Here is a 19738-nt window from a genome sequence, read left to right as displayed (position 1 = left end):
CATGCCTGGCTATTTAAAAGTATGTTCTCATTATGTGGTTTGACTTCTGCTTCTCTTAAGAGGATCTTTCAGAGAGTAAAGATTTTTACATTTGTAATTTATCAATTTTGCCTTCTATGGATTGTGACTTTTGGTCAAGTCTAATAACTCTTCGCTCTGGATCCTGAAGATATTCTCCTGTGGTATAGCTCTGTGGACCAGGCTGCTCAACATGGCAGGTGGATCCACCCAAGAGAGAGATAGTACATACCCATAATGGAGAGTATCTCATCTCAGAAGTGATAGTTCATCACATTTCTGCTGTATTATAGAGTCACGTGGACCAACTGTGGCATCACTTGGGAAGGTACAATGCAAGGTACCCTTGCATTTCCAGAGGCAAGGATCACTGGGGTCTTTTGCAGGGCTAGCTACCAAAGCCACAGAAATGGGAACTGAACAAGAAAATTAAATATTAAAGCTATTGTTTGGACATTGTTTATTGCCTCATTATAGTCTAACATAAGCTAACTGATATACCTATATGTTTTTTTAATAAACTTTTTAGCAGGCTTTTTATTGTTTTTGACTCACTTCTCCAAAAGATGAAAAATCCCCTTTATATTCTCTGGCTTTCTTGTACTACTGGCCTTGTCTTGAGTTTGGTTAGTTTTATTTTAAGGTTTTTCTATCAGCTATATGTAGAATGCTCAATTATGCATTTGGAGACTCTTTCAACATCTTTAGATAGCACTGATTTACTCTCCAGTCAATAACTTCAAGGAACAGTATTTTTTAAAAAAATATTTATTTACTTTTTAGTTGTGGTTGGACACAATATCTTTATTTTATTTATTTATTTTTATATGGTGCTGAGGACTGAACCCAGGGCCTCACACGTACTAGGCAAATGCTCTACTGCTGAGCTACAACCCCAGCCCCAAGGAACAGTGTTTTAACACTTATCTTACATCCTCCTCCTCCAGATGTCTGTCAATGTTACCATTATTTTATATTTTCAAAGTTCTATTTTCTTTATCTTTAAGCCTGTTGTTGTTAAGAATCTAAGAAGCACCATCTCCAGAGAGCAGGATGAATGAACGGTTCCTGTGTGTAGACCAAGAGTGTCCATCAGGGAAATGCGGGGAACGGATTCAATGTTGTTGGATTTCTAGGACATGAAGAACCACTGGAACAAAGAAAAACACCTCACCTAGGGTCACATGTAATCTAATTTGAATCCTTAGCCAGGTAGGCAACATCTGTCTCTCTCTGGCCAAAGTCCCAAAGCTACTACAGTCCAGGACATCAGTCTTGGTGTTTGTGCTGGGAGGGTTCCTGATTCCCCAGAGGAGCTCTCCTCATCAATTTGCATGAGTCAATCTAGTCACAATTAGTTCCTCTTTTTCAAGATGCCAGTGTGGAGCATGTTGCTGGGTACTATTCTTTGTCCCTTAGATGCTAGGATGGCAGGAAGAGGGTAGTCAAACATAATACAGGACAGTTACATTTCAATGCCCTATGAAGGGTCACCCACATGAAAGTTTCCTGGTGCTGACCTAGATAGCTTTATCTGCTGCTCCCAAATCACCTGAAACCCAGACAATTTCAGTCCTGTCTCTCAGCCTGTATATACACAGTCTGCATTCTGTGTACTTGAACTTATCAAAACATTTGTACATCTTGTCTCTTTCACGACTAGACCCGTAGTCCATATTTCCTACATGCCAACTATGTGACAGAATCACTTTGCATTATCTCGTGCCCTCTCTCCTTTCTTTACAACAAGTCCCTATGGGAAGCGTCATTTATTATTGTTGTTGTTCCTATCTTCCTGATGAGGAAACTGAGTTTCCAAGAGTCCCTAAAGGCTAAGGGACTCACCAAGAAGGTGTTCCCTAAAACCCCTTGGCTTATACTGGCTAAGTTTAAGTCCCTTTCTGAAGACAAACCATGCCTTGAATGTCTTGGAAGCCTCACCTGCCACTTGTTCCTCCTGCCAACGGTCATGTACCATATTCTCACTCCCACTGGAACTCTTAAGAAAGCAGAGTCCATATGGAAAGAGAGAGGAAATCATTCTCTCCAGCAGGATGGTGCCGTGGAGCCTCTGGAATTTGCTAGGGATGACATCTATGGGTAGAGACAAAAGTATAAAAGGTGGACAAATCCTACACTGTCAGAAAAAGCAAAAATGTGTTGTGGTTTGCCAGCCCAAGAATTCTCTCAGCCTCTGTAATATAATTTATATTGGCAGATGCAATTTGAGTTCAAATCACTGACTTGGAAATGAACTTGCACAAAGCACACATTGGAGCCTGTGCCTCTCTTTCACCGTGAACCCATGAGTGCAACCATGCGCACCTTGCTCTTGCACTAGATGGCAAGGACAGTAGGGGCAGGGATCATTTCTTTTGGTGACTCACGATTTCCCTGCAGTATTAGAGCACAGATCTGGCTAGAGGCTTTCTTTTAGTGGCAAAGAAAGCAAGAGAACTCTCACTTACTTCTCTGGCATTTCTTGTAGTGCATGAGATTTGAAATCACTTGCAATCATTATTAACCACTAGCTAACCGCTACCATCATTTTTATTAGTGGTCTACATACCTTATCAGCTTTCAGCTTTCCTTTTGGGGGAAACTGAGGCTTACTTTACATCTTCCCAATTCCCTGAAAGAATCCAGAAGATAACCCATTTAAGCAGACATGAACCCAAGGCCAAGCTTCAAGACTCAGTTTCTGCTGTAAATTATAGAAATAGCACAGATATCGTGGCCCTTGGCCGAAGACAATCTTGAGTTTCAATCTGGTGGTTAGAAAGAGGAACATCTTAATCTGAAATCTTACTTATTAAAAGATGAAACAAGTTCTTCCAAATTAAAAATGTATGTTGTTTAAGTAAAAGGGATTGCCAGATGACATTGGCACTGGAGTCTGCTCTTCCTCATGCCCTGGTTTCCCATTCTGGAGGTTGAAATCAGCCCTCGCATCCCACAGGTTCAGAAGAAAGCAGGCTGAGATGCCGTTTTCAGCTTTGGAAGAAAAACAAATCATGTTGTTGTCGAGGCTGTTACTGAGAACATCATGCTGTCAGCCCTACTGGCTTGGCCACAGTCAAAAGAATCAAACAAAGCTGTTTGCCATGAATCTCATCATTCTGGATTGCCCAGCTGGGTCCTCCCCCCACCCTACCCAATGACATTCGCAATTCCAATGCCCTAGAATTTGTTCCAGGAACAAGTTAAAATTCTTGCTAATTTCAGACATCAGCACTGCAAGTCCTTTCTTTCTTTCTTTCTTTCTTTCTTTCTTTTTTCCTCCTCTTTTCAATTTTTTCAGAAAAGAAATTCTGGTTGCTGGAAGATTTTAGGTAGACAAGTCCAGAGTTGAAAGCCCCCAGGAAAAGAGGGAAATGGGCTGATCAATTTGCAGGACTGGAGGATATATACATGAATTGTAGGCCACTGAGCAGATAGCTAATTGCCTCTCAGGGCACAGAGGCCCTGGGGCCCCAGACTTGGCTCTGACACCTGTCACCATTCCTGAGTGGACCCAAGGGAGTAAGTCTCCTCAATAAAGGCATTAGGGTCCTCCCTGTTAATCTCTTGCCTTAGGGCCTGTACCAAGTCTCATATTCATTATACTGTCAATTTCTTCACCTTTGAGGCAGAATAGGAATGCGATAATTGTCCCATAGAATTGAAAAAACACAGAAGCTAATTCGTGTAAACAATGTTATTTAACAGTCCATTGGATGGGGGAAAATGTACTGGCACTTTTATGACATTCGTTTTGAGCAGGTGTGTACATAGGTGTATGTATTTGAGTATGTAAGAGGAAAGAGACTATATTTTCTCTTTTTGAAATTTGTTTTAACTTTAAAAAAAAATACCATTTGCTAGAACATTCTTCCAAGAAACTGCCAGAAGAAAATACTAAAGTCAGTACCAGGTAAGCGACATCATTGAAAAAGCAATAACTTGGGAGGCAGAAATAATGAAATTTGAATTCTTGCTCACTCTTACAGACTGTGATTTGAAGCAAGTGACTTTATATCTTTGAACGCTCATTTCTAACCCACCTTTAGGGAATGGGTTAGAAACTGTAATAAAGCCTACTTGACAGAATAGATGTGAGCATAAAATAAACGAGAATATATAAAGTGCACAGCAAAGAACCTGATATGTAGTAGAGGCTTAAGAACTATAAAGGCCAGCATCTATTTAGCTTTTATATGGCAAAGGCTGGCTTCTGTACTTTACCTAAATGACATTATTTAATCCAAAATGTAGGTAATAAAATTATCCCCATGGTGGTAAAAGTGAGGCTTAGGGGGGCTGTGTTTTCTTTAGTATATATGGAGTCTGCTCTGCCTCATGCCCTTGTTTCCCATTCTGGAGGGAAACTATATACATATACATGTATATGCATAATTTTAACTTAATTTTCAAAACTTAAAAATTGGGGAAGATCTCACAATTTTGGATCCTCTCCTTCTAAGAGTCTGCAGCTATGGTCTCCAGTCCTTGTTTGTGTCCTTACAGGGCCATGATGGGCTAAAGTTGTACAGTGACCATCGCCTTTGGGCAATTAGGTGTTCATGAAGGTCCTGGTCACTCCTCAACCTCACACGTTCACGTCTTCACTGGGCCTCCAGAGGCACCTGAGGGTGGCCTGTCTTCCATTGCCTTTCCATCCACCTCCCTCACCAAAGTCGTAGAGTTGTTGAGCAAACAATCCAATACCCACGGGGTTCCTTTGTGGAGTAAAAATGCCCATGTTCACTCCCATCTCTGTTGAATTCTAGTTATTCCTGTTTGATGCAGTTTCCAGTGCAACGTCAATGACACACACCATGCAACTGCATTCTGAGAGGGCTCCCCTGATGCTCCCCCCTGCACTGAAAAGTCTGGAAAGATCCAGAAATACCCCTGACTCTGGGAGCATACCATCAGTTGGGTTTACCTTTATCCTCCTTTTTGCATTCCCAGGAAACTGTCTTAGACCAAGGTCTCCTCATTCTGTCTTCCTGAATTACCTCCCACCTTGTCCCCCTGATGTAACCCTCTCACCCCAACTCCCGATCCATTCAACATATCTCACAACAATCTCCTATCCATCTTTAGCAAATCTTCCTTCATAGTCAGGGGCAGTTTCTTGAGTGCGAGACCTGTGCAATTACATAAAATCCCTGCTTAGAAGTCACCTCACTTGGTTGAATGCTCCGCTATTGCATCTTGAAATTCCTAATGATTTCTGTACCAAGGGCCCACGTTTTTATTTTGTACTCAGGCTAGCAAGTACATAGCTGATCTTACTCATCTTTTAATTCAAGAAGTTTTAATGACTCCTAACCTTATCAGTTTTTCCCAGTCTATGTTAAACCATGACACACAAAGAAACAATATTTCTATGCTATAGTAGATTGCCCTGAATCCCTATACTGGAGAAAACAGACGCCATGGCAAACTATGACTGTAGATTGACCTGAAGCCCTAAGGCCAGCCATGCTAGAGAAAGATGCCATGGCATACTATGACTGTTGAGCATCATAGGAGCTGCTGAGTACACCTGTGAGGAAGTTCTGTCTTGCAGGAGAAAGTCCCAAGAGTTCACCTTAGTGCTCGTCCAGCTTTATTTCAGAACTTTCTCCTATAGTCAGGCTAATCTCATGTTATGTCCATTCTCATTTTCAGGCCCTCACTAATGTGGCTCCAGTTGCTGGGAATGATCACTCCCTTCTTGATGTTACCCAAATCCTGCCCATTTTGTCACAGCAGCTCAAGTCCAACTCCTCCCAAAGCTCATCCTGTGTGTATCAGCCAATAGCATTTCATTCTTGTATCAAAGGACAATGGATTGCTTTGTCAGTAGCAGGTACTGGGCCACGGTGGAGGATACAATTGGAAGCAACATATGCATTCTCCTGCCCTCATGAAAAGCTCACTGAAGTTAGGCACACATACAAGGCCACTTTAGTGCAGTGTGATCAGAAGTAAAGAGAGAATGTTTTTGATTCTGAGGGTTTCTGTAGCAAATTACCACAAGCTTGGTGGCTTATAATAACAGAAATATATTTTCTTACAGTTCTGGAGAATTCTAGTCCAAATTCAAGGTGTCAACAGGACCACATGCCCTCTGGCACCAGGGATGAATCCTTCCTTGACTCTTGAAACTTCTGGTGACTCCTGGTTTCTTGACTTGTGAGAGATTACTCCAATCTTTATCTCCTTCATACGTCTTTTTCCACTTCTCTCTGTTTCTCTTCTGTATGTCTCTTATAAAGACTCTTGTCATTGTGTTTAAGGTCTACTTGGATATTTCAGATGATGCAACAAGATTTTTTAACTTGTTTATATCTATGAAGATGCCTTTTCCAACTAAGGTAACATTTGCATGTCCCAGGAATTAGGATAGGGACATCTCTTTGGGGGCCCACTATTTGACCCACTTACCTACTCCTTTGTGGGAGGGACAGCTAACTTTGCACAAGGGAATTTGAGGAAGTCTTTTTGGATAAAACAACATCTAAACTGTGCAAATCAGGCAAAGAGGGTGGGGACGTGAAAATGTTTCTGGAAACAACATGTGTAAAGATCCCAATACAAAGTTAAGCATGCCGGATTCCTGGAACTAAATGAAGCTAAGTGTGTCTGGAGAATAACATACAAAGTACAAAGGATAAGAAAAGCATCTAGAGAAGTAATCAGGGCGAAATCAAGAGGAGCGTAACCACAGATAATCAATCACTTGGACCACTGTAATGCGGGCACTAAAAGGTATTACAAAATGGAAAGGCATTATCAGATTTGAGAGGATTGCATAGTTGGAGTGCAGGGAATGGATTGGGGAGGGCTGAGACTGGAACTAAGGAAACTGGATAGGACCCAGTTATATCATCCAGGCTGTGCATTTTAAATTAGGATAATGTGGAAGGGAAGGGGAGAGGGTCAATAAATTTAAGAGATTATTGAGGACAGAATCCACAGGGCTGGTGACTGATGGGCTGTCAGTGGGAAGTCAGAATGAGGCCCAGTCTCCTGGTTTCTGGTGGCATAGCATTGCCACTGCTGAGTTGGGAACCAAGGCGCAGCTTGGGTGGGCACCACAGGAATGAGTTTGCACTATCCTGAGGACAGACAGTTGGAGGCTCTTAGTGGACACTTGAATTCAAGTCTGAGGCTCAGAAGGGAGGGCCAGGGCTGGAATCAGAGGCTTGGAAATGGTCAGTACATGGATCATATGCTAAGTCACGTAGTAGACAACCACACTTAGAAGGGCAGAATGAAAAGAGAATCGAGTGAAAACAGATCAGGGCCCAGGAAAGAATGCTTGGGAACAATTGCATTTATGTGAAGGGCAGAGGGCAGGGCACTGTGGCAAAAGGCAGAAAACAGGGCAATAGCTGATACAGTCATCCTTTGTATCCATGAGGGATTGGTTCCAGGACCCCCAAGTCTACGGATGCTCAAGTTCCTTATATAAAAAGGTATAGTATTTGCATATAACTTATGTACATCTGCCCATATACTTTAAATCATCTCTAAGTTACTTATAATACCTAATATAAATGCTATGTAAATAGTTGTTATACTATATTGTTTGAGAAATAATGACAAGAGAAAAAATGTCTACATATGTTCAGTACAGACACAATTTTTTTTCCTGAATATTTTCCATCCGTGGTTGGTTGGATTCCATGGATACAGAGGCCCAACTGTATTTAGTTATGTGTGATTTTTACCACACAATTGGAAACTTATTGTCAATTCTCTGTCACTCATTTTATATTTTACTGAACAATTCAAGCACAATATTATTTCTCTGTTCTGCTTTTTTGGTCTTTATTTTGTATACGTGGGAACCGGAGCAAGGACTCAGAACGGGGGCCCATCTGGGAATTAGAACTGAATAAATGCCTAGGGATTAATTGTTCAGTGTCTGTGTTAGAAAATAGGAGGAGGGAAAATTTCCTGTGTCCTCTGATCCCTCACCGAAACCTATGGCCCAATGTTTTTATTTAAAAAATAAAAATATTTTTTAAAAAACACAAATATCAAAGAAGTACATTCTATGTACTTCTTTCCTTCTTCCCTTACAATCAAGCTTCTCCAAAATAAATAGCATCTTTTTGTTTGTTTGATTTTGCTCAAGGTGTTTATATCCCCCCCCCACCATGTGCTCCTTTCCAGCTAGTTAAATCCTATATAGAATCACCATTCAGTATGCATAACATCCTGCAATAATGGAAATGTCTATAACTGTATAATAAAAATATGGCAGTTACTTGCTGCGGATGACTATTGATCACTTGAACATGGATAGTGCACCTAAGCAGCTGAACTTTTCATTGTAGTTTTAGTTAACTTAAATTAAATATCTATATGTGGTCAATGGCTACTGTGTTGAAGAACATAGCTCTACAACCGTCCATGAATTCAGAACTCACTTTCTCAAGGAACATTCCCTGAATCCCTCTCCCCAAATCAGGCCTGATCTTCCTGCTCTGTGCTGTCCAGAACCTTGTACTTTCATTTGCTAATGAGGATTATCATTTGGAATAATTTTGTGTTTTTACTGGTTTAATAATTTTGTGATTTTACTAGTCAATCTCCCCTGATAGACTGGGCTCTGGCCACGTCAATCTCGGTTACTATTGTGTTTTTAGCACCTAGCTCAGTGTATGGTATGTACTTTGTGCTCAGTTAATATTTACTAAAAGAGTGAATGATCAAATAAATTGTTAAAATATTTCATTGGATTATGCACCAAATATATCTTCATTCAATTATAGCCAAGGCTTGTAACCATATAATAGATAATTCTGTAATCATACAATAGATAACTAGCTCCAGTCAATAGAAATTAGGCCAGACAGACCTGCTCAATTTGGGCCATGTGAAATTTGTGGTGTTGGATCTTGTGCTCTGACCTTATCATCCACCGCAGACCTGAAGGCTCTTCTGATTCATGATGGCCCACTACATCTCTCTTGTCCTATGAAGTTAGTAGTAAAATCATTCACATTTCTCATTAGCAGTTTTCACTCTTCCCTGAATCTGACATCACTGTTCATCCTCTTGAAGTTGCTGAAAATCCTGAGTCTGTAACAGTGTATTGGTCTCCAGTTCCTGCTTTGCATTCTTTTGGTGTTTATTTTACATATTCCCAAAGCTCTTCCTCCAGTTAATTTTTAAACATTGGCTATGTCAGGAACCATGACCCAGCACTAAAGATCTCTCTCCAGAAGCAAGTCAGCACTCTTTGGCTATGTTCTTTTAATAGCTAAGTAGCCCTCACCCAGGATGGAACTCCAGCCCGTCAGAAGCTCTGGGCTTACTGGAACATTCAGGGGATCTCTTGCAAAGTTCCTTAACTATCTTTGGCTCCAGCCTCTTCTTAGATAAGGAAAGCTAAGTGGAAACTGTGGGCCTGGATGAATCCATCTCCTACACCCTGGGCCAGCATAACACCAGGGTCCTGTGCCTAAGTTTCATTGCAAATCAACAAGCAGGGTTCTAAACTGTCTCCATGTGAGAGCAAAGACCAACATTGTAAAACCCAGTTGGCAGTTCAATTAAGGTCAGGTAAGTCTGACAGTCATTGTGGGAACCCAAATGGAGCTGGGGAAGCTAATGAGCAGGATGTTCAAAGGGATGGTGGGGAAAAGTCTATCAGTTCTTACTATCTGCTCATTGTGGTGGGTTCTGGAAGCTGGAAAGAAAAAAATTATGATAAAGATGAGAGGGAGGAAGAGGCCACCTGGGCATGGATTTGATTCAGAAGAGGCAAAAGAAGCACTAGTCTTTAATTCCAAGTCAAACAAGAGGAGCATGCTCTCATAAAGCTAAAGGACAAAGGCTTTAGTATATATCCCAGGGTCCAAGACAGTGGACAGATGCCTTCCTGTCCTCCTCAGGCCCATGTCAGACAAGCTTCTACGGACAGCTGCTGCCTGCTTCCCATCATGGAAAGAAGTAACAGCATCAGCAGCCCCACCCCTGGGCTCCACCTTCTGAAGCCTTGCCCACTCCAGGAATGGCAAACAGTCCTCCTATTGCCAAAAAAGCCACTGACCCTGCCCCTCCACTTCATGGAAGGGCCATTCACAGGAGAACTTTCCTCACTTTTCCTGCCTGTTACATCGCTGCTGCTTTCTTGAATCTTTCATAATCCTAAAAGCTACTGACAGACAAGAAACAAGTAACTTGGTGTTGGATCAACCAAAAGTGGCCTAATTTACAATTGCAAACACGAGAGTATGGTCACTTCTCAGGGTTGTTGGTGACAGATTGGGCAATCACTAGAAGACAGGCAGGGAGCTGGGTATGTAGCTCAGTGGTAGGATGCTTGCCTAGCAAGTGTGAGGCCCTGGGCTCCATCCCTAGTACTGCCAAAAAATAAAATAAAATAACAAAAGAAGAGAACAGACCTGGGTAGAGGAGATGGCAAGTACCACAACTGATATAGCCAGTGGATTCACATGTGGCTAAAGATGAGACAAGGGAGCACTTGAAGTTAATGAATAAAACCCTGCACAGGTCTGAGAATGCCCAAGCCTGTACTGACCTGTCATATTTCTGCAGTGTTTGTGGTATCTGCCAGCTCAGTGATCCAGGTACCAATGAAGAACAGCCTGTGCAGTCCCCTGGAACTCACTGTCCAGATTTACTCTGCAGTTTCACCTCAAAAACAAAACAAAACATGGATTTAACAGATATCAAACCTTGGACTGGGGTTGTGGCTCAGTGGTAGAGCACTTGCTTAGTATGTGTGAGACACTGGGTTCAATTATCAGCATCACATGAAAATAAATAAAATAAAGGTATTGTGTCCATCTACAACTAAAAATATTTTTTAAAAAACACAAATATCAAACTTTTCAGAAATCTGGTTTTTGACCTCTGGGATGCATCTTTAATGCTAAGCCACCAAATGTTTTCCAAAGCCCAAATCCTAATAAGAAACACTATTAAAAAAATTACCTGCAGCATTCCAGCTGCTTGCACATAAACTGTGTCACTTAATTGTATTCCAAACTCTCTCCATCTGCCTCTCTTAATGTCAGAGGTAACTGCTCATGCAAGTCAAGATTTCTGCCTCTATCTCTGAGCAGATTTTCCTGTTCATCCACACAAAACCCAAATGAACTTGCAAATGTATCAGTGAGCAAGTCATTCCCCTTCTTAAAACTTTTATATGTTCCTAATGTCTCTGTGACAAGGGTTACTCTCAGCATTCAAGGCCCTGTGAGGCTGACCCCCCTCCACATCAGCACCCCTCATACACCCAATCAGGAGAAGGCACACTGCTTCACCTTGCACCCTCCCTGGGGCTGCCCTGTAGTTCTGATTCCTTCTTTGTAGAAGGAATCAGAAGGCCACCAGCACCCTGCTTTTCTCCCTCAAGTTTTTCCTGGCTTCACCCATAACAGCTGCACCCCCAGTGAGACAAACTGAGCAGTTTGTGCCTCTTTATCTTGGTGCATCTGCTACACTCCTGTCATCATTTACATTCCTCATTCTCAATGGGGAGGTGTCTCCCTAAGGGAGCCAGAAGTGGTTCTTGGCAGGGGAGAGACTGGAAATTTTTGCTTTTTATTATAAAGCACAGATATGCACAAGATACATAAACAAATAGTGTGTTGTGGTTTGGATATGCAGTGTTCCCCAAAATCCCCTGTGTTAATGCAGGAATATTCAGAAATGAAATGATGCATTGTGAGAGTTATAAGGTAGTTTGTTTATCCTAGTTTGGATAGACTGACCGGGTGGTAACTGTAGGTAGATGGGGCATGACTGGAGATGGCAGGTAACTGGGGACATGTCCTGGAAGGGTTCATCTTCCCTGTATCCCCATCCACTTGCCCTCTCTGCATCCTGGCCACCATGAGTAGAACAACACTCCTCCACCATGCCCTTCCATCATGATGTTTTGCCTCTTATTGGGCCCAGAGCAATGGAGTTGGCCAACAATGGACTAAACCTCTGGAATAAATGTTTCCTCTTCTAAGTTGTTCTTGTCAGGTATTTTGGTCATAGTGATGAAAAACTGACTAACATAGTGTCTGTGGTATTAAAATTTCATGGGTGGATGAGGGAGATTGTTTTTAAAAATATCAGAGGCAAATAATTTTTAAAAGGCTGAGAAATATGCAGCAAATCACCAGCTGGACTGTGAGTTCTTTGTGAAAATCCCCACCAATGGAGGTTCTGACACACAGAGTAGTTTTGAATAAATGTTAAATGTTGAAAGTTGAATGAAGGTGGGGTTGTAGCTTAGTGGTAAAGCGTGTGCCTAGCATGTGTGAGGCACTAGGTTCAATCCTCAGCACCACATAAAAATAAATAAATAAAATAAAGGCATTATGTTCATCTACAACTAAAAAATTAAAAAAAAAAAAAAGAAAGTTGAATGAAAGCAGGCATCAATGAATTCTCCCAATAATTCTGAGGGGTGGTATTACTGTCCATGGGGAAAGATAAGGAAACAGGTATTAAATGACTAATTACACCATCAAAGTTCCAGTTAATTAGTGCTTAAGTATAAACATTTTAAATTCAAGACATTAGGCTTCATATCTAATACTTGCTCACTTTATTTTGGTAGACTTGATAGAATTTACACAAAAACAGGAGACTATATTTTGCAATTTGCCTTCAACAAAGAATGTTCTGGCTGGACTATCCTAAGTCAATTGGAATATCTAAGAACAAGCTTCACGAATCAAATTTGGGATCACATTCTTAACATGGATAGTGCATCTGAGCAGCTGAACTTTAAATCGTAGTTTTAGTTAATTTAAATTAAATACCTGTATGTGGTCAATGGCTACTATGTTGAAGAATGTAGCTCTACAACACTATAATGGACTTTTAGTGGGAATGATGACCTTCTACTCCACTTGCAAAAGGGAGAATCTAAGGCTTACTCAGATGCAGCTAGAGCTACCCACTTAGCTTCTCACTCCAAATTTTGAAGTTAATCTAATTAAATTATTTTTTTAAAAAAAATCTAGCTTTGAGCCTTTCTTGTGTACTCAAATGAACAGCACAGGGCTACTTTGCCCTGCAAAGGTGGGATAGTGGAATAATAAAATAATATATATAATTATAATTCACGTTTCAACAAGTTCATCATCGTCATGAGACATACGAAATTCTAAGCCAGGAGATGAGTTACAATGGGGAGATAATGAGGATGAGAATGTTATTAGTAAAAATGCTTTCCTTGTTGAAAGCAAAGCAAAGTGACATCTATAAAATGGTTTTATGGGTCAATTTGTTGAAGCAGGAGGAGTTGAGTAGCTCAGAGCCATGCTTTATTCTTTGCAAGGTCAAGATGAGGTTTGAAATTTGATTTATGAGTATGTTTGTTAAATCAAACTTTCCTCATTTTCTACTCCAGAGCTTACGAGCAGAAGTGACGCACTGGGAAAAATCCCCGCTGAGTGGCAGTTCATTCTAGGTCATAGCATTTTGCTTTTGAGTATAAATACTTCAGATAGACATAAAAAGCTCATTAACCATACATGTAAAATTCAATGAATTTTTACAAAAAGAACAAACCCTTGTAACCACCACCCAGATGAAGAACAGTTCTGCATCTCCACAGTCCTCCTGTGGCCCCTCTAGTTTTGCTTCATTTTGAACTTAAAAAAAAAAATGGAATGATATAGTAGATACTCTTTGTGTTTGACTCCCTTTGCTAAATATATGATGTGTTTGTGAGATGCATCCAAGTTTTTCTCATGTTTCAATACTTTGCTCATTATCATTGTTGTACAAATTTCATTGTATGGCTATACCATCTTGCTTTCCCCATTTGGTTGTCAAATATTTGGGCTGTTTCTGCCTTTTGGTTATTGTGCATAGTGTTGCTATAAATATTCTGCTCACATGTCTTCTGATAAGCATATGTGCTCATATTTACCTAGGAGTGGAAGTGCTATTTCATATGATATACATATGTTCTGCTTTAGTGGGTTCAATGAGATAGATTTGAAAGGTGATTGTACCGACTGCATACTTGCATCATATACTAAGCATGTGCAGAGGCCCAGACGTTCCAAATTATCATCATTGCTTAGTTTTGAATATTTTTATTTTAACCATTCCAGTGGCTGTGTTTTAAGAGATCAGGATTTTAATTTTAATTTTCTTGTATATTGTTTCATTTAATCCTCATAATAACCCAAGAGGCAAATTCTATTGTTACACTCATTTTGTAAACGAAAAGACTGATGCTTCAAGAGGGTTCATAACTTGCATGAGTATCAAACTTAACACATGACACAGGTAGCATTTGAACTTGAGTCAGTTAGAATCGCGTTCATGCTCTCAATCATTACGCTGTGCTGCCTTCTTGATGTTCATAAAGTGTTCACAGAAGCATCTTTCCATGTGTTTATTGGCCATTCAGATTTCTTCTTTTATAAACTGTCTCCACAAGTCTTTTGCATATTTTTCTACTGAGGTTTCCATATTTTCTTAATAATTTATAGGAGATCTTTCTATAGTTGATTATAAGTCCTTTTCAGATATGTGACATAATGTTTTCTCATCTTAATGGTGTCTTTTGATAAAAAACAAATTCTTATTTTTAAGGTAGTCTAATTTTTCAATTTTATGTTTAATATACTTTATGTGCTATTTCTGAAAATTTTTGCCTTTTTCACTGTTAGGAAGATAATTTTTGCAGCATAATGTTGAGTGGTCCAATCTATGAGCAGAAGCTATACTTTCATCTATTTAGGGCTTCTTTTTCATCAGCTTTATTGAGGTAAAACTGTACATGTCCAAGGTATACGATGTGATGTTTTAATGTACATATAAATTTTGTCAACAAAAGAGGATATCATCACCATCAGCTAATTAATCAAGCTAATTAATATAGCCATCACCTCACACAGTTACTTTTTGTGGGTGATAAGAACATTCAGGATCCATTTAGATCTCCTTCAGTTTAATCTCAGTTACAACCTCTAATTTTTAGTGTTCAGATTTTTCACATTTTTAAAATCAGATTATGAATGTTGTTGGATTTGAGCAAATACCAAGTACTTTGAGCAAATATCAAGTACCTATTTTTCAAACTGCAAGAGATACAAAATAAAAGGAAGCCTGAAATACATGCCCTGACTTCAAGATGTTTCCGGAAAACTGTAAGACACAAAGTCTTTGTATGATAGTAGAGACAGAGGAAAAAGAGAAGCAAGAAATCAATGTGGGTTGAAATTGTTGACAGGGATGCTTTGCAGAGCATGTAAGGCCAGAGATGGGTTTGAGGGATGAAGGGCATTTGGAGAATAGAGGGAAGTATCTCAAGAGGAAAATCTGGGATGAGCCAAAGATTTGAGGTTAGAATGAATATGGCATGTTAAATGTCAAAGATGACACTGGTGAACTCAAGTGTCTATGCTCTGATTCATGAACAGGGGGAGATGAGATAAAGTCTTGGACTTAGAGGCACTTAAAAGTCCACACTGGTGGTGAAGTGTGGTATCCTGGCTCCTGGAAGGTAAAACTCAGCACATACTTACCTGTCCTTGCTTGACACTTATTTTCAACCATATGGATGCTTTCAACAACTTCCTGATAGGAACTCATAGAAACTCCCAAACTCACACTTGAACCAGAGGACCTATCCAAGAAGGCTACAAATCTGGAAATAAACTACATTCTTAAAGAATGTATAATCCAGGGAAACTTTCACTGTGAGCCAGGACTCAAGGACCAATCAAAAGGTTAAACCCAACATCTATAACCAAATGCTTCTAGAAGGGTTGCAGTTGTAAAACCAGGCAGTCAGTAGCAATAGCTGGGCTTTCTAGAAGCAGTGGAGCTGGAAGTGGGCCTTCAAAACTTAGATCACTGACTGGTTTCTTGATGCTCTATTTCCATCCTAACTGGGGCACAGTCTTGCCAACAAGAAAGAAAAAATCAGCAGTCCTGGGGCAGCTCCAAAACACATGGAGAAAGGTCCTCAGGCCTCCTGGGAGCTACTGGAATGAGTAAGGAGTGGAAATAGCCAGAACTGAGTCCAAGTGATAAGATTCCTAATGGGACGTGAGTACGCATTTTGCCAAGATTTATTCTAATTTCGGAACTCAATTGGAAACTTCTGAACGTCATGTTCTATTTGGCTCTGGCAAAACATAGCTCTGCATTGCTTTGTGTTTATTTTATCCCTCAAGATCAGAGCAGAATTTACTTGTAGCTCAATTTTTGTGTTTAGCACAAACCTCTATTTAGAAAAACAAGCTGATATTTTTTTTCTTTATAGGTCCCTTAGGGGGAAGAAAGATGTACACAATGGAGAAAGCTTCTACTAGAAAAACATACATACCCAATATAGAAAACTTATGCAAACACAAGTGCTCAGAGGAGAAATATTTCATAAAGCCTAAAGTATCATGGGTCCTCAAACTTGGCATAAAACGACAAAGGTTGGATCTACAAAATCCTCATGACTCTCCTACAGGCAAGCAGGATGGTATCTCCTGTAACACCTCCTTCTTGCAAAAACTTCTTCCCATATTTAAATTAATATTTTGAGAAGGAATATTATAACTTCCCTCGGACCTATGTCCTCCAACACCTACATTGAAGATGTTTCCTAATTGGTCCCATTTCCATCTTTACTTCACTTTTTATTTATTCTCAAATGTACTTCTTGGTCTTTATTGATATAGAAACAAATTCTTCAATAGCTGAAGTATACAGGGCCCACAGTAAAACAAAAATTGAGAACAGAGGACAAGTTTGTATGAACCAGGATTCTTTCAGAAACCCAACCTGAAATAACTGAAGTCAAATAGAAAACAAACAAACAAACAAACAAAAACATGATTTATCAGTTTATTGAACTAAAGAGACTTCTCTATCACCTCAGGGGCAAAAGAGAAGAACGCTGATTGGCCCAGCTGAATCATGTCTCCCATCCTGGGCCAATCAGTATGACTGGACCCAGGGCATATTCCATGTGGCATGTGATGAGGCAAAGGGGATTTATTTACAAAAGAAAGAGGGATTCAAGATTGTCAATTAGGGAATATTATAAACTGACAAATTGTGAAGAAGCAAAGAAATGTTCTCATGGTGCTTTAGAGCTAACACAATTGGATTTTAGGGAAAGCACTATTTCTAAGTAAAAGAAAAAAAGAGGAAGGTGTCAACAAAAGAGGATATCATCACCGTCAGTGGTGTAAATACCCATGAGACCCCTTCAGAATGTCATAGGCACATCCTCTGTGAACACTTTATGAACATCAAGAAGGCAGCACAGCGTAATGATTGAGAGCATGAACGCGATTCTAACTGACTCAAGTTCAAATGCTACCTGTGTCATGTGTTAAGTTTGATACTCATGCAAGTTATGAACCCTCTTGAAGCATCAGTCTTTTCGTTTACAAAATGAGTGTAACAATAGAATTTGCCTCTTGGGTTATTATGAGGATTAAATGAAACAATATACATACATTTCTTACTATAGTATCCATCACTTAAAGATCATTAAATCAGTACTACCCACTATTACTATTTTCGTTAGCATCATCATAATTATTCATACGAACCACAGTGCCCAGGAATTTCAAGACTGGAGTATTCTGGGAAGGGTGATATGATGACATTCCATTATACCATCTTTCTGGAACAAGAAACATCCTACTATACATTCTCGGTACTGATATGTAACTCTGTCTTTCACCTGAGATCTGTTTCAGATCTCCCTCTTCTGCCTTCCATAATTTCTCTTCTTATCCACTGAGGCATGAAACACTAATGTACCTGGGTAGAAAAAGAAAGATAACGGTGCCCTTGATACTTTCTTAGCGTTTCCAAAAGACATTTCACTAGCAATTGAAGTCCAGAAAATTGCAGTCATAGGAGGTGTTTATGTTGTGAGCAACAAAATATAACTCTTCAGAGAGCTATTAAACAGTTTACCCACTTCTGGAACCAAATGACAAAGTAATGTATAATCCCCCCACAGACTATGTCACAAAGGAAGCAACCATTGAGGAATGTGTTGGGAAAATTAGAATTTTCAAAAAAACTGCACCTCTCTCTTCTTTTTGACTCTATTGTATCTTTTCATAAAACTTTCCATTGAAGGTCCAGAAAGGGTTGGCAGGGAGGAGAGTGTCTCCACAGAAGCTGGTTCCTTCGCTTCTACTACAGCTGCCAGGGGCCCTATAGCCTGTGGATTCAAGACAGACTTTTTTAAAGTAAGGAAAAAGGGTTGGGACAGGAAAATAGACTACCTTTTGAGTTTGTCCTCGGTGCTCTGGTGAATGTCTATGGCAGCAATTACTCAGTCTTGTTTTTTTTTTTTTTTTTTTTTTTTTTAGTTTCATAATATTTCATTCTTTCTCATTATGAAAGGCAAACAGAATAACACCTTATATTTATATAGAACTGGTCCTTAGAATGTGCTTTGAATAATGCCACTCTCTCTCCCTCCAGAATTCCTAATGGAAGCCACATATTTTCCTTTCACCACTTTTATAGATTATACAGTCTGTCAGAAGCATTGCAGGGGCCAGAACCCAGGTTTTCTTTGGATTGGAAATGTAGTATTAGGTTTCCTTTCCATTAAAAAAACATTCTAAGCAAAAATGGGGTTTTATGCATATATGTTCAAGATAATTGCCATGAGAAAAGAACTCAGGACTGCTTGCTTTTCAACCCAATAAAATCATCATTTTCCTATTTTCTTACACGTTCTTTATGCCCATAATTGCAACAGCAGTGTAGCATCCTGTTGGCATTGGAATTACACACTCACAATAATGGTGAGCATTGTTCTGTGAAGTTCATGTGTGTCCTTGGTCACAGAGCATTTCTTCCAGTGAATTATAGTGTTAAATGTTTGGAAGCTACACATCTAGTCTAACATTTCTTTATTTTTCAGATGAGAATAAAAACTAAGGCTCAGAGAAGTTGGATGATTTATCTACACAGACTGAACAGGCAGGAATGTGGTAGTTTTTAGGCTTTGCTATGTTTTGCTTATGGCATCACTAGGGTGCTGGACTGCTTAGAATAACACAGTTGCAATAACAAATAAGACCTTAAATGTTAATGATTTTATATAATAGACACTCATGTGAAAGTACAAGGTGAGTTTTCTTATCAGAGAGTGATGGCTGTCATCCATGCAGTGATTCAGAGATCCAGAGTTTTCCATTTTGTGGCTTCACCATCTTAGGGTAGAGACTCTCAACCAGGAGTACTTTGGCCTCCAAGAGACATTTGGCAACGTCTGGAGATATTTATTTTCAGTATTGGGCATACTCTTGGCATCTGGTAGGTGGAGGCCAGAGACATTGCTAAACATTCTACTACACACAGCAAAGAATTTTCTGGCCCATATGTGTCAGTAGTGCCCAGGGGACTTGTTATCACCTGCATCTAGCCAGTTAAACAAGAAAGAGAGGGAATCGATAAGATATCATCACTTGGTCACTGTCTTGGCCTGGCATCAGTGTTCAAGGAACTTCCACCTAAAAGGAACAGGGGCAGAAAACTGAGTGGGAGCCATGGGCAGCTGCTCCCTGCAACAACACTTCTTTGGACAAGCGAGAAGTTCTGATGAACAGCTAGGTGTCTTGTCACAGTACCACTAGCAACAATTGAACTGTACATGTTCCTGGTTGCTCACAGCATGGTTGAAGCACCGGTGAAGCTAAAAAAACTGATAATATATAAATGCAGCCCTGACCACCCCCTTGGGCTTCAGATTTCTTCTGGCCAG

The 19738-nt window shown here is 39.9% G+C and overlaps 1 protein-coding gene across 4 annotated transcripts in view; it reads right to left on the bottom strand.

Annotated features, from left to right (window-relative positions):
• LOC124099022 (uncharacterized) overlaps positions 1 to 19738 on the bottom strand; it is a 67050-nt gene that overhangs the window by 31921 nt on the left and 15391 nt on the right. Inside the window, exons 4-7 of one of the 4 annotated variants that reach the window (XR_009227781.1) lie at positions 10550 to 10665; positions 2588 to 2650; positions 1960 to 2112; positions 816 to 1168 (exon numbers count right to left, since the gene is read on the bottom strand). Coding sequence is in view for 1 of the 4 variants with exons in the window: in XM_058582596.1 (XP_058438579.1) it covers positions 8913 to 8920 (8 nt within the window). In the remaining 3 variants the exon portion in view is untranslated. Of the gene's footprint in view, positions 1 to 815; positions 1169 to 1959; positions 2113 to 2587; positions 2651 to 8860; positions 9111 to 10549; positions 10666 to 19738 lie in introns of those variants that run through there. The other 3 variants (XR_009227782.1, XR_009227783.1, XM_058582596.1) reach the window with 3 other exon arrangements.

This window comes from Marmota monax, unplaced genomic scaffold, assembly GCF_021218885.2.
Source record: "Marmota monax isolate L192 unplaced genomic scaffold, Marmota_monax_Labrador192_F-V1.1 WCK01_AAM20220418_F8-fsc00011, whole genome shotgun sequence".
Classification (NCBI taxonomy): domain Eukaryota; kingdom Metazoa; phylum Chordata; class Mammalia; order Rodentia; family Sciuridae; genus Marmota; species Marmota monax.
This window is presented reverse-complemented; position numbering and strand designations above follow the sequence as displayed.